The sequence below is a fragment of the Neopelma chrysocephalum genome, unplaced genomic scaffold (genome assembly GCF_003984885.1).
Source record: "Neopelma chrysocephalum unplaced genomic scaffold, ASM398488v2 Primary Assembly neopelma1_60, whole genome shotgun sequence".
NCBI lineage: Eukaryota > Metazoa > Chordata > Aves > Passeriformes > Pipridae > Neopelma > Neopelma chrysocephalum.
The window spans coordinates 16,013,309-16,031,062 of record NW_020897715.1 but is presented as its reverse complement, the minus strand read 5'-3'; the positions used below and the strand labels follow the sequence as shown (position 1 = coordinate 16,031,062).

At 36.9% G+C, this 17,754-nt stretch overlaps 1 protein-coding gene across 10 annotated transcripts in view; it reads left to right on the top strand.

The window, feature by feature from the left end:
* Positions 1–17,754, top strand: part of SPAG17 (sperm associated antigen 17) — a 99,193-nt gene that overhangs the window by 52,779 nt on the left and 28,660 nt on the right. For 7 of the 10 annotated variants that reach the window (XM_027681297.1, XM_027681302.1, XM_027681301.1 and 4 more), the window contains 9 exons: positions 1,279–1,358; positions 3,034–3,116; positions 4,390–4,608; positions 5,723–5,834; positions 6,350–6,478; positions 8,455–8,568; positions 11,840–12,060; positions 15,150–15,270; positions 17,048–17,466. In XM_027681297.1, the coding sequence (XP_027537098.1) occupies positions 1,279–1,358; positions 3,034–3,116; positions 4,390–4,608; positions 5,723–5,834; positions 6,350–6,478; positions 8,455–8,568; positions 11,840–12,060; positions 15,150–15,270; positions 17,048–17,466 (1,498 nt within the window). The remainder of the gene's footprint in view (positions 1–1,278; positions 1,359–3,033; positions 3,117–4,389; positions 4,609–5,722; positions 5,835–6,349; positions 6,479–8,454; positions 8,569–11,839; positions 12,061–15,149; positions 15,271–17,047; positions 17,467–17,754) is intronic. The other 3 variants (XM_027681298.1, XM_027681299.1, XM_027681303.1) reach the window with 3 other exon arrangements.

Below are 17,754 nucleotides of genomic sequence, written 5' to 3'. Positions count from 1 at the left end.
CAGTTATTCCAGTACTGGCATCTCTATGTTCCAGACTAGTTTTGCCTTTTGTTTTCAACACCATGGGTTTTTATGGCTTGTACATTTTTCTTCAGATACGAGCAGAGTAACCTTGTCCCTACTGAGTATGATATATATGATCAACAGTTTCTCCATGCAAGTTTCCCAAAGCAGGCTCCACCTACACTGCAGAAGCTGGGAGAGACTTATGTATCTTGAAACTGTACATGAACTGTATACATCTCCAGTCTGTGTATATGACCTACATATTAATTCTCTTGTACATACAATGTAATGATGTAACAAGAACTTTAAAATGGTCATGAGGTCACGAATTGATTGTGTTGTCCGCATGTTCATAATCAAAACCTGTACTCCATATAGGGCTTTTGAGTACAATTGAATAATCTCAGACTTATAAATGCAAAGTGTCACAAAGACACAACAACTGAATGTGATACATTCTTCAAAATCCCCATTTTAATTTTGCACATATGAAGAATTTTACTTTAAAGAATTGTGGTAACCCTCCAAATGAGAGGTTGAGTGGCAACTGCATATAAGACTTCCAGGCTTCCTCCTACCTTGAAAGCAGTTTTTCACAATGAACTAATTTAGCAGTCATTTCAGACACCTTTGGAAGATGACACAATGTAACTGCAGATACCAACTGCAAACTCTGGATCATTCAGTTCTCACTTCAACTTAATTGTTAATTGTGAATATTCTTAATTTATGCCAGGTTATGGTGCACCGATTCTCTAATCTGGATTTGGATGACAATTTCCAAACACCTGTCTTGTCACACCATAAAGAATTAAGTACAATAACACCTCAATTTCTGAACAAACAAATGAATTGTATTCTAAAAGATAATATTAATCAAGAGCAGCTAAGAAAATAAATTATTCTGGTGGCAAAACAGTGAGGAGAATGAGTCTGAGCCTTTCTGAAACTGAATGTCTTTATGTTTTGTGATTTCCTGGATTTTTCTTTAGGAGCAGGTATTCTTTGGAAGACAAGTTTCTAATATCTCTTTGCGGAAAGGATAACCAAAATTCCAAATATAACAGATATTAAGCAAATACCAGCCAGGCAAAAGTACCAGTTCCTTTAAAAACAGAGAGAAACCCTGTCAAACACCAGCCTTCTCTCAAAGAGAGAGAGCCTTCTCTCTTACTTGTATAAGCAACTGAGAAGCCAAGTGGTCTTGTTTGACCTAAAATCATATTAGTGAAAACTGTATTATGTTAAATAGAGGAATATTCTGCTTTTCAGGAACTATCTTGAGCTAGTGGCTAACTCAATTGAAGACTGGGTGAAAGAGGAAGAAGCTAAATACCAAGAAGAGAAGATGGGTAAGGAAACAGAGTCTTTTAATTTGGAAAAAGCCATGGTAGAAGGCCCTTTTGAACTCTGTGCATGTACTGTCAAAAAAACTCGCTTTACTAAGAAAGCCAAAAGTGGGTATCTTTTTATTCTAGAAAATTAATTTTTCACTTTAAGTGCTGAGGCCCAAATCTATTCAGAGCAGAATTGCGTATATTTTTTCATAGGATGACCTTGTTTTGACATCTATAAAGGCATAAATATGTTTTGGAATTAATTAAATGCATGTATTTGTATGTTCTGCATCATTCTCTGCATCAGTTTTGAGAACTGACACCTCTAGTATCAATTTACATTTACAATAGCTGTGCTTATCTAATGAAATTACTTTAAGGATTACATACAAATATGAATCTTTGTTGAGATCACTGAACATATGAAGAGATGAGCAGTAGTTAAAGTTGGCAACATGGTTCAGGAAAATTCTTTTTTAAAGGGCAGGATAAAAGCTGGAAGTCAGAAGCTGTGGGCTAAGAGCTAAAACTGGAAACTGGAATTGACTAGACTGCAGAGCAAACTTGAATTACAGGCAACATTTTGGGTAGTGAGAATTGTAAGCAGTTCATGCAGTAACTGTTCAGTAGACAGCAAAATCTGAAAACCCTTATTAAGAAAAAAGAACTTTTGTCAAATTTGTTCATTTGTGTATCTAAATTGTATTAACAATTATTTGTTGATGTTTAACCTTTGCTTTGTTTACCTTTTTTGAGAATGCACTTTGAAACCTTCCAGTACTAGCAGTTAGCATTTACAAAAATAGGAACGTTACTCCTCAACCCAATTAACACCTCTGATTATAGTTTGGAAACTAAAAGGACAGTTATGACTTCTATATCATAATTTGTAGGTATCTAGCTGTCACAGGAGCTAGATTGAATCTTGCCCATATGGTGCCTCATGACAGATATAATTCATAGAGTAGCTCACTTGCTGAAAGAAGATAATCATCTCTAGCTGGGACATGCAATGGGCAACAGTGTCTTTGGGTGTTTTGAGTTTCGCTGACACTGCTGTAACCCACACTGCAATTTCTACTTTATAATACAAAGTAAGTTTCTGATAGGGGACTTTATCTTTTCTAGAAGGTAAATATTGGGTATCCAAGCACACTATAAAACTACACTCATAGAAGATACCCTTTTCATAAGTAATAGGTGCTATAAAGCCATAATAGTAAACAAGGAATATGTTTTTTCTTTAGTGAAGGTTTGAAGGTTCAGACAGCATTTATTCACTTCTTTGTCTTAAAAGGTCGTAATATCTATGACTCTGGTATTGAGCTTGTTCTGGCTCATTTAAAAAAACAACACGCAAACTTGTTGCAAGAGCAAAGCCTTCAACAGCAAGAAGCAGAGAGTCGGTCTTTAAATATGTTAATATACTGTTTAGCATACTTGGTCCTCAGTTATGACAATCAAGTAATATTAGTTGTCAGGTAAGTTTCTTCTTACCTAAATAGGCTTTTTGTTTTATTTCTAAAAATATTTAACATTTTCTTTATTTTACTTGTATACTTTTAGTATTTTGAAATCTGCATTTTTTTTATTTACTTGCACATCTTTTATTTTTATTTTCCCATTTTTAAAAATTATTGCATTTTCATATATTTATAACCTTACTTATTTCCCCTTTCATTTCTCAAAGGCAAAACATCAGGACCTGAGAGTGTAAGAGAGTCTCAATCCAACAATGGAGAAAGTCCCATTATCAGAGAAGATTCTTTAAAGGTGAGGCAAAAATATATATGTTTCTGAAATGGACTAAAAAGCACTGCTTTCTTATGAAGGTAAGCCTTTGTTCTTACATAGGCTTAGTTTTTCTGCTCTTGGCTATTTTTTGTATACGTTATTTTCTTTGATTTATTTCTTATTCCTTGTGAGTTATGTTAGTTTCTTAAGGGAAGACTGCTTGGAGTTAGACTAGACATTCCAAAAGCAATTCACAATTGCAATACTGGAAATAAGAGTTATGAATAATATCCTACTATTCTTTAAATTTTCAGATTGGAAAGATATGAAAAGATAAATCCAGATTCATGAAAGTATGTATGTACCCCACTTTCACTGTCTACAGCTCTTTGAAATTAGGGAATGTAAATACAGTACCTCAGATTTCCCTTATGACAGAGAATCCCATGTTATAGATGTAGTTCACGACCATGCACTTCAGATTAATTGACTTGCCCAGGTTCACACAGTAAGTTTCTGGCTGATGTAGGAGTTAAGCACACTTTTTTTTTTTTAAGTCTTAGCACTGGCATTATCCATTAATCTGCACAAATCTAGATTTATTGATGTTGTACTCCTTCTTTTTTTTGACTCCTCATAGATATAGCATGTCTCATCTTTTTTACAGTGTATAATGTTGTCCACCCAAAGTACTGGAATGTAGATATGAAATGGTGTTAACCAATTCCTGGCTACTCAACTTGAACTGTCATGGCTCAAATTAGGCTAATCCCTAACTTGTAACTCTGAATGCTTGCCATTTCTTCCACAGAAATGCTTGTGCTTTGATATGCTTAGACTATAAAGTGCTACAAAGCCCAAAATAGTCCAGAAAATCTCAGATATCTTCCTAATACAAGTTGATAATTTTGGCATGCATACCTCATTCTTCTTTCTGTAAAAGAATAAAATCATTTTATCTCACAGTTGCATTTTGGGAATAAACTAATACCAGTGATGCATTGTGATTTGGTGATAAACATTGTGGACAAGTGTACAAAAAGTCATCCTTTTATGACTAGTTGTGTAAGATACAAATAATCATGTGATTCATCTCCTGTAGTCAACAATGACTGCTCTTTTAGGTTGAATGAGTCAGTAATTTTATGCAAAATATAGTGAATAATGTTGTAAAACTTTAGACACATTTGGAAAACATGTCTTAGAGTGACTTAGAACATTGTTTCCTTTGAGGTTGTTTGCTTGTACTCTTTCCAGTATGCACATATCAAAGAGAACCACAGTTCTTCTTAATTCCTAACATTGAATGTAGGCTTGGAAGAAGGAGCAGGACCGATTACGAGAGGAAGAAAAACTTAAGGAGGAAACAAAAGGAAAGACAGAAAATTTGGGAAGTAAAAAGAAAGGACAGGAGATAATAGATGGAGAGTGCAAAGATTCCAAAGAGAAGTCTGAAAATGAGCCAACAGAAGCCTCTGAACTTCAGGAGGATCACAGCATTCCAGAACCATGTTCTGAGAAAGTTTATAAGGTAAGGACTTGTATTATTACACCACATTAGAAAAGTGCTAGCTATTTATATAGAGAGTCAATATTACAGCAAAGCTGTTATCTGTTGTGAAATTCAAGTTCAGGGCAAATTAAGCCTGTGTTTTGTTTCACTCTATTGTTTTTGATATTTAAGATTATTTACTTTTTTTTTTAATGTATATGACATGAATACAAACATAAGTTGATTGTGTTTTTGTGCCCATGGAAAATACGTTTATAGGATCAATCTTTCCCACAAATGTGGGGTTTGTGGGGATAGGAAAGGGGAGCATAAGGACTTGTCCTATCTCCTATACTAGGGGACTGCTAGACCTACTTGAAATTTTGACTGTCCACATTGGAGATTAAGTAAAAGGAGTTCAGTTTCTTCTATTTCATCTTTCAAAATTCATGTTCTTGAAGTGCCATAATACAAGCTAATCTGTCTGTTACACTAACAGAGGGAACTCATCAGTAGTTTTGTCCCAACAGTTTTAAGGCAGTTTGCACCACCTCATATTTGCATAGTCCAAGTCTTGCATTCAAAACTTGCATGGATTGATATATTTTAGTCTTAAATTTGTTTAAGGACAGACTTTGAACTCAGATGACATTGCCATCTGAACTTATTTGAGTACACTCACATAATTTTTGCTGACTTGTGGCACTTTGGAAGGCATAACAATCTAATTAGATTTACAGTGTCTGAATTTCAAAATCTGGAGGGTGGAAAGCTGAATCATTACCTGCCCTTCATGTGATCCCATGCCATTGTACTTTGTCTCTTTGTACTTTACCGGAATTATTCTTTCTCTCACACTGTGTTAATCTACCAGTCTACTTGCTACTCTTCAGTTTTCATGACTGCTGCATGATATTGAAGGATCAGATTCTGCTCTCATGTGTAACAAGTTACTTCCATTAATAACTGAGAAATTATTTGGATATGAGAATAGCATAGTTAGATATTTGCTAAAGTCGTTATTACATTAGTTAAACATCTAAGCAAAAAATGTTGAGCAGAAAAGTGTGATCCTGATGATCTGTCCTGCATTTACCTCTTTCATGGGTTCTGCCTTTCACATTTATAGATAATCTAAAACTTGTTTTTCCAGTTTCATGGCTACAATACAGGGGAGGATGTAATTCAAATATCAGGAACCAATCAATATCTCTTCCCATCCGATGGAGGACAGATTCAAGTAGAGAAGATAGAATTTGTAAAAGGTGATTCTTTAATTCTTCATGCTTTGCTTTGACTCAGTGCAACTGATGGCATAGCTTTTTCATGTCTCAGTAGTAGAAATTCAGTTAAAGAAATTCCATATTAACATCTATCACTATTAATCTTTATATTTTCCTGTAGTAGGTTAGCAGTTGATAGATAAAATTCCAGAAAAGTAGAAATGGAGAAAAATCAGTTCATATTTATCTGTTCAGTGGCAACCAAGGCATGATAATTCAAGAATATTCAAATTATTTTTATAGTCAAATGCAATAAATCTAAAAAACAGATTCTTCTGCAGCCTCTAAGATCTAATTGTCAGGATTTTTTTTAATATTTAGTCTAAACTCAGAAAACCTTAATTTTTGTCATCTTGGTCTTCTACTAAGTGATTCAGTCCAGTTCTGAGCAATTTTCTTTTTTAGTGTTCTTTAAAGTTGCAGGTGCAGGGTTTATTTGGGTGCAGGTAAGTTCTGAAGCCTGATGGAAGCAATAACAGTATTCCATTGCTTTACAGGTCTAACTTTGGTAAAGGTGAAAGTGATAAAAGACAACCACAATTTCTTCATTCATATCACAGATCCCAAGAAAAACTTGGAAGAAGCTGAAGTGCAAGAAATTAATGAAGAAGAGAAAATTAGATCAGGTCAGTGAATTGACATCACTGATATAAAAAATTACTAGTTTAGTAATTAGTAATATATTTAGTAATTTGATGTAAAAATTATCAACTAATAGAAAATAAATTCTTACTAATGGCAGAAAGTAAGAAAAATCAGCGTTCCATAAAAATCCAGTTGGCTGATTTAAGTACTGTATAGAGAGACTTAAGCAAGATGTAGAAGCACAGTGAAGGTCAACATGTGCAAACCAGTTTCTTTTCCAAAGCACGGAAATCGATGAAGAGTCACCACTCTTTGAGAAAATAATTTTCTTCTTTAGTGGAGGACTCATTCAGATCTTAGGCCTGAGAAGGCAAACTGAATCCTGTTCATTGTGAGCAAAGTAAATGTCTGCCCTAGAAAGGTCCCCTTTTGAACTGGACCTCCTTTTGTGGGTCAGATGATCATGACATTAGGGCCTCCTCAAGACCTTGCTGTGAAAACAGATCTTTCTGCAGTCCAGCAACTTCTGCTGTTGGTTGATATATTGCTAACACTCAGAAAGCATGGAATCCAAATCCTTTCTGAACCCAGGTGACAGCAGTTCCAAGAAGGAAGCCAGTCTGTAACAATTTGTGTGTATGTTTGCCAAAAGCATTATGGAATTGCTGTCACCAAACTGAAGAGTATTGGAAAAGTATGATTTTTGGTAGACATATTACCTCTTTTAATCTTCATCAATGTCAGAAAGCATCCTGCTCTCGCTCCTCCCCTTGGCTTCATCTGCCACCAGCAATGTAACTGTAGGTTGTCCAAATAGAAAATTTGCATCCCTTCCACAGATGAGGTGCTTTTTGTCTACCCTTCTGAAAGCTGACCTATAGCATTCCGGGCTCTGACAAAGGGTATTGGTGATCACCACTCTGGAAGTAACTGAGGCAAGTTGTATTCACTTGTCACAAGTGAGAGGCTTTCCTCATGTGTAAACAGGAGCACCTTATAGGAAGGCAGTGAGGAAGAGAAGGATCAGTGCAGTCTGATACTTGGCAGTGGCTGGATAGTACAATGGAAGCTTTCAAAGCAGTCAAAATGCCAGAACTGCATCTGCAGGTGGTGTTCACCAATGAGCACTGCAATGACAGACAACAAATAGGAGCAGACAAGGTCTCAGGATGTTTGCCATGTTGATGGGATTGGGAGATGGCTAGGTGTTAGGTACCTACCCTAACCTTCTTCTGTAGTATTCTCTGCTATTCCTCACAGTTTTAAGAAGGTGTTCCCCATATGAGAAATCCCAATGTTTTCTTCTTGCTAACAGAACATTTCTTTAAGGCAGTAGGAGTTGAACTAGAGGCAAGGTATGATCCAGTGTCTGGGAGGTGTTCTTGCATAGTTTATGTGGTTTTCATGAATAACATACTCATCACATGACATTGTGGTCTGCACCTCTAAGTGAGCTTGTCTCCTGATCCACTTTTACAAATGCCGGATACGTCTTTGGATCTCATTTCTCAACTCTTGTCCTTTCTTCCTGTACTTCCTCAAAGTACAGTCATAGAATCATAGAATATCCTGAGTTTGAAGGGATCCACATAGATCGTTGAAGTCCAGGTCCTGTCCCTGTGACAATATGTGAGAAACAGTCACTTTTATTAATTCATAGGCCACGTGATAGAAATGAGCAGTTTATCATTCTTATCAGCCATAACTTTAAAACTAAGTCCTTTCACTGCTTAAGTTCAGGATGACTTTTCACTAGTTGTTGCTTTTAAACTGTTTTCATGCACCTAGATAATTAGATTGCTATTCCTAGATTAAAAAACCTACAGCTATGTTGTACAAAAATTACTATTATGTACTACCCTATGAATGGAATGATAGTTTTCCCCGTCCTAATTAGTCTATTTTACAGGTTAGTCATCCACATTGAGGTTCCACTGTTCACATCAGCCATTGGTTTGCAGGTCAGGTGGTTCTGGTATGCATTGCTATCTTTAATGTTATTTTTTTTTTATTAAAGGAAAAATGAAAAATCAAAAGAAAGCTGTGAGCAAGTTTGGATCTTTTTCAGCCACCTTGGAAAATGGAATCCAGCTGTCCTTAAGCTATTATGGACCTACAGGGAAGACAGCAGGTAAAGTAAGCAAATAGAAGACGATATTTGAGAACCATAGGGGGATTTTTTTTCCTTTTTTTTTCTTCATACACTCCTTAATGAAATAATTTGTTGTATGCAATTCTGCCTTTCTGAGCAGCTGTTACTATGTGGTAGGGAATTTTCAGCAAGGCTCGAGATTACATTGTCAAGAATATTCTGTGATTCAGTTTTCAAAATGGAAGGAGGTTTCCATGCTTTTTTGCTTGCTGTGAAAACAGAGCAGTGCAGGGAGAAACTTGCAAGTATTGTTATTAAGTAGCCCAGCAAAATCAGCCAATTAATTTCAGCCAAAAAAAATGTGATTTGCTGAGGAGTCTTCTTGGTTTTCCAAGAAATAATATTTTTGTAAACTTATATAGGTGATTATGGAACTTTCATTTTATTTTAGGGGTTGGACTTTAAGTTACAGTTGTGCAGACATAATGAGGGATTTCTCTCAGCCTGTCAATAAACACATTCAGCAACTGGAAGCAATTGCTTCAGAAAACCACAGTGAAAATAGCGTCTGCTTTTACCAAGAACTTTTTGTTTCCATTACATGTGAAAGGCCACTGAAACCATTATATGGGTAAAAGTGAAACCCTTCTCTGATCAGAAGAGAATCCCAGAATTTTTCAGCTCTTAAAATATGAAAACATTTAATTGAATGCATCTTTGTGAGGACTGTGGCAAACCATTCAACTGTACACTCAGTTTTAATTATTTAAATATATTTTACAAATTAATTACTAAAAAAAGACATTTTAAACTTGGGCCAAGAGAACATTCACTATGTAGTGGACTACAAAACTTGGATTTTGACATAAGAGAGAGACATGTCTAATTAAACACCTACATGTCAGGTGTGATGTTTAGGTTTTTTCGTATCTGCCATAATCATCCTATTCTACATTAGAATAATCCTTGCCATGTTGAGCTTTAGAGCTCTGCTAACTTGCATTCATTGATTGTTTGCAGTTTATCTATGATCACTTGCTTATGCCAAATTCCCCTGGGTCTTTGTATCGTAAGTGCTGAGAATAATTCTGACCAGAAATGTTCTGTCTTAGATGATTCTCATATGCCATCCATGACTAATGCTGAATGGTATACTATGAATTCTGTAGTTTCTCTCCACTGGTTGGTTGAATTGGGTGGAAACTACTCTTTTCCCCTGCAGTACTGAGATAGTTTTCTGGAACCTCTTTAACTCTCACTTTTCTTACCGTTTTTTACTTTTTATGTGTTTTGTCTTCCTCTTAGGGAAGCTAAGGTGACAAAAGGCCTCAAGCTGTTTTGCCAATTTTTTGCATCTTTTTTATTTCTTGGTGTAACAGGGAGGGGAGTTACTAAAACAAGGGGAAAAGCAGGTTCGAGGGATTCTGGAACATGAATAAACCCAACACCGTTGCTAGTTGACAAATATAGCTATTTATTAGGAAAAGGTGGCAAACAAGGAAAAAGGGGGAAAAACAGGCACCTGGGGGAAAAGGTTCAGGGCGGAGGAAAAAGTGCACAAAAGACCCTAGAAAGAAGGCTCCCCCCCATACTCACCCAGGTGTCACCTGTAAGCAAGTCTTACCCATCCTAACCCATAATGAAGTCTCCCTGCAGCAGCTGCGTGTTCCGGAGGGGTGGCAGACTCCCACTTCAAGCAGGCGTCCCCGCTGAAAGCAACTTGGTCCATCGTGAAGAGCCAGCCCCCCAAGAAGCGCCTCTGCCCTTATAAAGTTTTTTGAGAGCACCTGCCCCGGGGAGGTGTGGCCAGTACCGCCCCGTCAGGGGCTCTCAATCCCACCCTCTTGGTTATGTAAGTGCATCTCTTCTGCGCATGCATGAGGACTTTGGAAATCCCCTCACGCAGGCGCAGTGTGTTTTGGGGGTCTTTCTTAATTGAGTCTGGGGGCGAGCCTTCCTCCCCTCCTCATCACTTTGTCCTCCAACTGCCCTTGACGAGCAATTGACCAATCACAACAGACCAATTAAAACAGTTTACACAGAAGTTCTCCCTCCAAGGCCAAGTTCACTGCTTTATCAGAGCACTTGGCAGGAGAAAAACGTAAACTTCTGCAGGTGGCTAGGCCCAAACACAGACCAAAAAATAATAACATCCCAACTTCGTCCTGATACACTTGGTTAAATGAATTTCTTTAAGTTCTGAATTATTCTTTGTTTTCTCCAGCATTATGAAAATTTAGCTTCAGACCACCTTACATTCCAGTTAGAAATAAGCCCCTCATCTCTTTGTCAATCTGGTGCCACTTAAGCACTTGCAGGGCTTTCAATTCTGGATACTGTAGAACCTCTGCACTTGTTCTTTGTGCCTCCACAAAATTAAAAGAGCACAATTCCAAGTGCTAGAAATCTGAATGTGCATGCAAAAGGAAGGAAACCTTCCTTAGTCAGACAGGCCTCTGGAATTTACCATCTCTCTCAAGTTTTCTACAGACACTTTCAGTCTTGATAATCCACTTTTTTTCACTGTTACCCTCAGACACCATGTTCTCATTTTTCAGGGCAACCAGAGTAAAGAAGTAGATGAAATTTCTGAAGAGATCAAGAGCCTGTAACAGCCTCTGTTCCTAAATTTAACACTCTGGGAAGTAGTGTTATGTGAAAATGAACATGAAGGCTGATTAAAGAGCAGTGTCAGTTAGTTGAAACAAAAATGTTTTACTGAAAATCTAACTTTGTATTAATTTTATTTTCAAGAAACTATTTTGAAAGGCAACATGATTACTTCCTATTGATGTGGTTAGCAGGCTGTTCTAATGCTTGGCCTTTAAGAATTGCAAGAGTCTTACTAAGTCTAGATCATCAGAATCTTTCTGAATAACTATAGCAAAATAGATGTATGTAGTGCAAGGTTGCTAGAGTCAGTCAGTGCTGGATCAGCCCATGATAAAGCATAACAACAGCCATCAGTTACTAGATACTAGACTCAGAATGTTGCAATCTAAGTATTCTGGATGTAAAAGGGTATTTTTAAACTTTTATTTTTTTATTTTTGAGGTGATGACCAAGTGACAACTTGTGGGAAACAATAGTTTCAAGATGTCTTTTAGGCTAATAAATTGTCAGTCTGTGGAAAGATTTTCTAAACAGTTTTATATATTCAGTCCCTCTATCTGAAATAATAAACTCCCCCACTGTGGATATTATTTCTAAGGTAAAATTTAGTATACAAAATCTTTTTAAAAAATAAAATACGGCCATCTACATTTATGAAACTTAATTGCATTAAAAAAATTGCTTTTCCCTTCCTTAGATGATGAAACTGCTGGTGCCTTAGCAAGAATTCTGGACATCCCTTCTGTTCATATTCCGACCATAATTCCGACAGAAGTGTCTCCCGTTACGCCAGCTTTGGGAAAAAAAGATAAGTCTGACAAACAAAAGTCAGGAAAATCTCAGCCTTCTACGAAAGCAAACCGTAGCAAAATAGACCCTTCATCACCTGATGACCTGGTACAGCAAGAAGAAGTAAAGGTGAGAGAATTATCCAATGAAAAGAAACAAACAAAAATTCAAATACATGAACTTATGTAAAAGAAGCATATATTCTTCTCAGAGAGCTTTGAGCTGTGCCTTTACAAATTCCTAACAGTTTGCGGTACTTCTAAGGATATCTTTTACTCTTTCAGTTGTTCTCAGATGGTACATATTGGCAGCTGTTAATGAAGCTAGCCTTTATGACTGCATGGTGTAAAGCAGCCTATCTTCCATGGTCCACGTACTTCTGTCAATTTTGGCTTTACAGTTGCAGCTCTTACACTGCAGATGATCAGAAGGCTGGAGCACCTCTCCTGCAAAAACAAACTGAGAGAGCTGGTGAGGCACTGGAACAGGTTGCCTAGAGAAGTTGATGCCCCATCCCTGGAAGTGTTCAAGGCGAGGTTGGATGGGGCTTTGAGCAACCTGATCTAGTGAAAGGTGTCCCTGCCCATGGCAGGGAGGTTGGAATGTGATGGTCTTTAAGGTCCCTTCCACCCCAAACCATTCAATGGTTATTAATATCTCAGTCACAAGAACTGCTGAATTTTTAGTTTAAACAAGCAGAATTTTTCTGTGCTTTCCAAAACCTGTGTTGGAAAGTCTAACCAAACAGTAAATTAGTGGAGACAGTTTTTCAAAACCTTGCTCTGTAATTTGGTCTTAGCAGCCAATAACAAGCCAGGGACCAGCAATTTGAGGAAGTTACTTTTGCCTGTAACTGAAGTACGTCTGTTAACAGTGCAGGTTTTGGAAAGGATGAATGACATTTTAAAAGCAGATTCTGAACTTCTATTGTGAAATAGTATCTAATATCTAGTGGATGAAGTTAATGCTGTGCCTCTTGTTTCAACATGGATTCTGTGCATATCCACAAAAAGTGCTTCTTACCTAATTTCAAAAGTCTAGCTAGTTATTTAAAGAGCATGAGCATGGGAAGTGATATAGGGAGTTGCCAGCACTCAGTATAACATACAGTAATTGTGTGGCACAAATGAAACCTGTAGAACCAAATAGTCCTATCATTAAAAATCGGTCAGGAGGACTTCTAAGCCAAAAGGCTTTTAACTATTTGGTTTAGAATTACTTTGGATAAAGAGTACCTGTATTAGTACGTACAGCACCTGTCTGTGAGTCTGCAGGTATTTTGGAGAACAGGATTAGAATCCAAAACGGACTTGATAAATTCACATGGACACAGTCTGTAAAATAGAATGCAATTCAATAAGAATCAAAGTGGTAGGTTCTACAGTTGCATATAAATAATGAACATGTATCTACAGAATGAATAACAGTTCTGTTAGTTTGTAGTGAGTTAACCCTGGCCAGAAAGCAGGTATCCACTAAAGCCACTCTCTCACTCTCCCTCTGCAACTGAACAGAGGACAGAAAAAAAACAGCTAAGGATTCATGAGTTGAGATAACAGCTGGGAGAGGTCAGTTACTGATTACCTTCATGGGCAAAACAGACTCAAAGTGGGGATGTTATTTAAATTTGTTACTAACAGGATAAGAGACAAAGAGTGAGAAATAAAACAATCTTAAAAACAATATACCCCCCCCCCGCTACTAAAACCCAGTCACAGAAACCCACTGCACAGTTCTATAGAGAAAGGTCTGAGAGTTGCCATGGATCACAGGCTATGCCTAAGTCAACAATGCCATCTTCCTGTGAGAAGGGCAAAGACCACATTGAGGTGAATAAAGGGGAGTATAGCCTGCTAAATATGTGAAGTTATTTTCCACTCAGGTGTGGTAGGGTATCAGTTGAAGTATTGTGTCCTGTTACAGATACTACACTGCAAGAAAAATACAGGCCACACTGAGAGTTTTAAGGAAAGCATGAGGATTAGAGGTCTAGAAAACTTGACTGGTGGGAAAAGTTTAAAAGACTTGTTTTGGGTTTGCTTGATCTAGAGTTGAGAGACAGAATAGCCTTCTTCTGTAAAGAGCTAAAAGGACACCATCATCTCTTATGCTAGCCCATATAATCAGCAGAAATAATCAGAAGTAAACTAGTTTTCTCTAATATTTATTCACGTAAACCAGGACAAAAATGTCAGTAAGGTTAATCAAGGTAAAGCACTGGAACAGTTTACCAGGAAACCTCCAACTCTGGAAATTTTTTAAATAGGTTACATTAGAAGTTTTCTGGGTTTTTTACCATTAAAACAAGGAGAAGTAGATGACAACTGAGGGTTACTTGTGTCCTGTTCTGTAACTTCTACCTCATGATCCTGTGACTACAATCTTAGGGTATTGAGAGTAGGCTTTATTACCCAGTAATATTATGTAAAGTAATCATAAATGTATGACATTCTTTATGCTGAAAAACATGCGGAAAAATATCTGCCATTTTCCCCCTCTAGTTATATTCCTAAAAAGCAAGTATATGGGGTAATACCAGGACGAATTCTCTCTGTTACCTCTCTGCAATCCAAAACTGTTTTCATCTTATGACTGCTGGCATAGCGTAGTCCATTGTCACATAGGTTTTTGAGGGGATGACATTTAAGATTCTGTTGTTGTATTTTTTCACAAGTGTTCCAGGGCCTTCAGACATTCCTTAGGTCAACCTCATCTTTTCTAGTCATCAGAAGAGTTTCCACTGCAGAGCAGTGCAAAGAGAATTACACATTTTGACTGTCAAACATTCCTTCCTGTCCCCTTCATGAGTCAGTGCTGTATTTGCAGCAGATTGGAAATACAGCTCTGCTAACCTTTTGTGCCCTTTTAATGATTATAGGTAAAATAACTGATATGCAACTTCAATAATTATTTCACACTCTTCTGCTTCACATTACCCATTTATTGTCATCCCGTCTTGATGCTATGCATAAGATAGCAAAATGACTCAGTAAAACTTAGGAAGAGTTGTTCTTCAAGGTGAATGAAAGAAGATAGCATAATCAAATAGAATAACCTAATGTTTCCACTTCAGAGATTAAAAACACTCAAAATCTTAAATGAGTGGTAGACAGCACATTTTTTAAACAATATATTGTTACAACTGAAATCTGTGGTCTAATTTTTTTCTTTATTATTTTAAAATGTGAAATAAAACTAATTCATGTTTCATTCTGTAGATAGAAATGGAAGAACCAGCTCCCCAAATACAAGAGATATCAGATGTTTTTGCTTTTCCGAGTTTGAATGTCTCCTGTCCCAATGGACTTGTGTTAAGTTTCCTTGGTGAAAGCTTTGAAGGTTAGTTTTCTGAGCCACTGCAAAGTAAGGAATTTAAAAGAAGTTAAAACTATTTATTTCTTCGTTAATGGATTTAGATGTAACTATGATTTTTTTAACGTGCTGAGTCTGTCATAATGTCTATTTAATAGTATTTGCAACATAAATAGTGTGGGGGTTTTCCAAACAAATATAAAATCTAGCATCACAAGTTGTTGGACATAAAAGATAAGGGCAGGGAAGCAGTAACCCTAAAATGCCCTTGCGAGTCATGTTGGATAATGAGTTGAATATGCATGTAAATTAGAATACTAAAGAAAAATTAGCTAATGCAGTTAATAAATGCATATATATTGAGGAATCTTGAGTAATAACAGGAAGATAGTTACGTTATCTGTATCTGCACCTCCTTTGGAAGTGTATGTACTTAAGTCTACAAGACAAAATGTTAATATTTTGGGGAAGAGTGACAAGAATGATTAAAGCATCAGAAGATGTATCTTATAGTGAGCTCATTTCACCAGAGAACTCAATTTGGTGACCAAAGAAAAGGTCAAAGGGGTAACTGGTGCCAGCCTAGAAGTACAAGGAAAGAGAATTTTGGTGATAACTTGTAAACAGGGCATATAAAAGTATTACAATTTTCAGGGGCTTGAAACTGAAAAGTAGTACTTTATACTAGATTTAAGATATGCTCATTTATTAATGGTAAGAATGATTAACAAAACTAACCCAGGCTATGATTGACTCTCTGCTACTGGATATTTTACAATCAGGTTTTTTGTTGCCTTTCTAAAAGATACAATCAATTTCAAACAGGAATTATTTCATGGAAGTCCTTTGATTTAGGCCATCCAGTACATAGAGGGGAGGAGACACTCATAATAAGCTTTGCTGCCCTTACTGAATTTCCTTTAGCAGACTGATGGGGTATATAAATACTTAGAGGTTTCTGTGCCTGACCTGTCCTTCTGCAATAATTCTGTTTTCTACCGTTTTTGAAAATCAGCATGAAGTTAATTTTTGCATGCTGTAAACTCTAGTAAATCTTGGGGGTTTTCAGTCATGCCATTAGGTTTTGAAGCAGACAAATGTGATTTTTTTTGTCATCTAGTCAGTTTTAAATACAGCCACATACAGATGTCATTTAATACCTCTACAAAAAATTTGTACAACCCAGAAAATGTGCTCTGACTAATCTGGTAAGAAGTAAAGAACATATAGAGGGTTTTCAAATATACATAGTTTGGCAAGGAGCATAAGATGAAATGCTGAATAATTGAGGTGAACAGAGGAATTACAAACACATACATGTAGTTTCTTGACACAATTACCATAATTATACCTACTGGTATATTCAACACACTGCCACAATTTAAGCTAAAAAACTGACTTGTTCCAGTAGACAAAATATATAACTTAGGTTTCTATACAAATTCAAACTTGGTGAAACTCAGTGACTTTTTTTCACCTTTATGGCAGTTAGGAAATTCCTCTCACCTAATGTGAGTCTTCCAAAACTTCAGCATCCGTAATAAATCCATCTTCATATTTCCCTTGTTTTCATTTGGAAAGACAGCCACCTTCACAGGAGGATGTAGAATTTCTGAGTTGGTGACTGTTTTGAATTTTTCTCTGAATTTGGAGTCTGTCTCTTTGTGGATGACCAAGTAAGCCAAGGAGGGTTAGTCTTACTCACCTGGAGTTGCATACCTTCTGTAGACACCATGATGCTGAGTGTTTAGCCCTGTTTGAATGTGTGCTATGCAGCATTAAGTAATTCAAAGTTTGTTTTCAGATTTGAAAGGTGAAGCCACTACTGCTGAAGCAGAGAAAGAGGTGGTAAAGGAAAGTGAGGCCAAAGCAGATGAAACAAAGGAGGAAGAGGTTAAGGAAAGTGAGGCCAAAGCAGATGAAGCAAAGGAGGAAGAGGTTAAGGAAAGTGAGGCCAAAGCAGATGAAGCAAAGGAGGAAGAGGTTATGGAAAGTGGAGAGAAGGAGCATGAGGTTTCAGAAGGTGAAATAGAGCACAAAGACACTGAAAGAAAAAAGGCCAAGCAGCCTACTCTGGAAATTCTGGTTAGACAGAGTTATCCCCAAAAGGTAAAGAACTCTCAGCTTTATACACCTGTGGCAAGGCAAACAGAACAAGAGGTGTCAAGAGTCATCACTAGTCAAGGAACTGTCATGAAGTACCTGATGGATGGATCTACCCAGGTATATTTAGTAGAATTCGTTGTAAGCAGCTTGTGTGTGTGATTACCCTTAAATGTGTGCTTGTCTACTGAAATAGAGAAGTGTCCAGTTTTTAGATGAAGGAATGAAGTAACTACTGAGTTATGCAGCCATGTCAAGACTAAAATGCTCTTAGCTTTGTTCAGTGTCAGAACTTGAGGCACATAGGGAGGTTTAAATATGAAAATTTTAGGCATGTGAAGATTTTAGGCAACTTTGGAATTAGGAAATTGCTGAATAGGGTTTTGAGAACTATGTTCCTGGACTTAA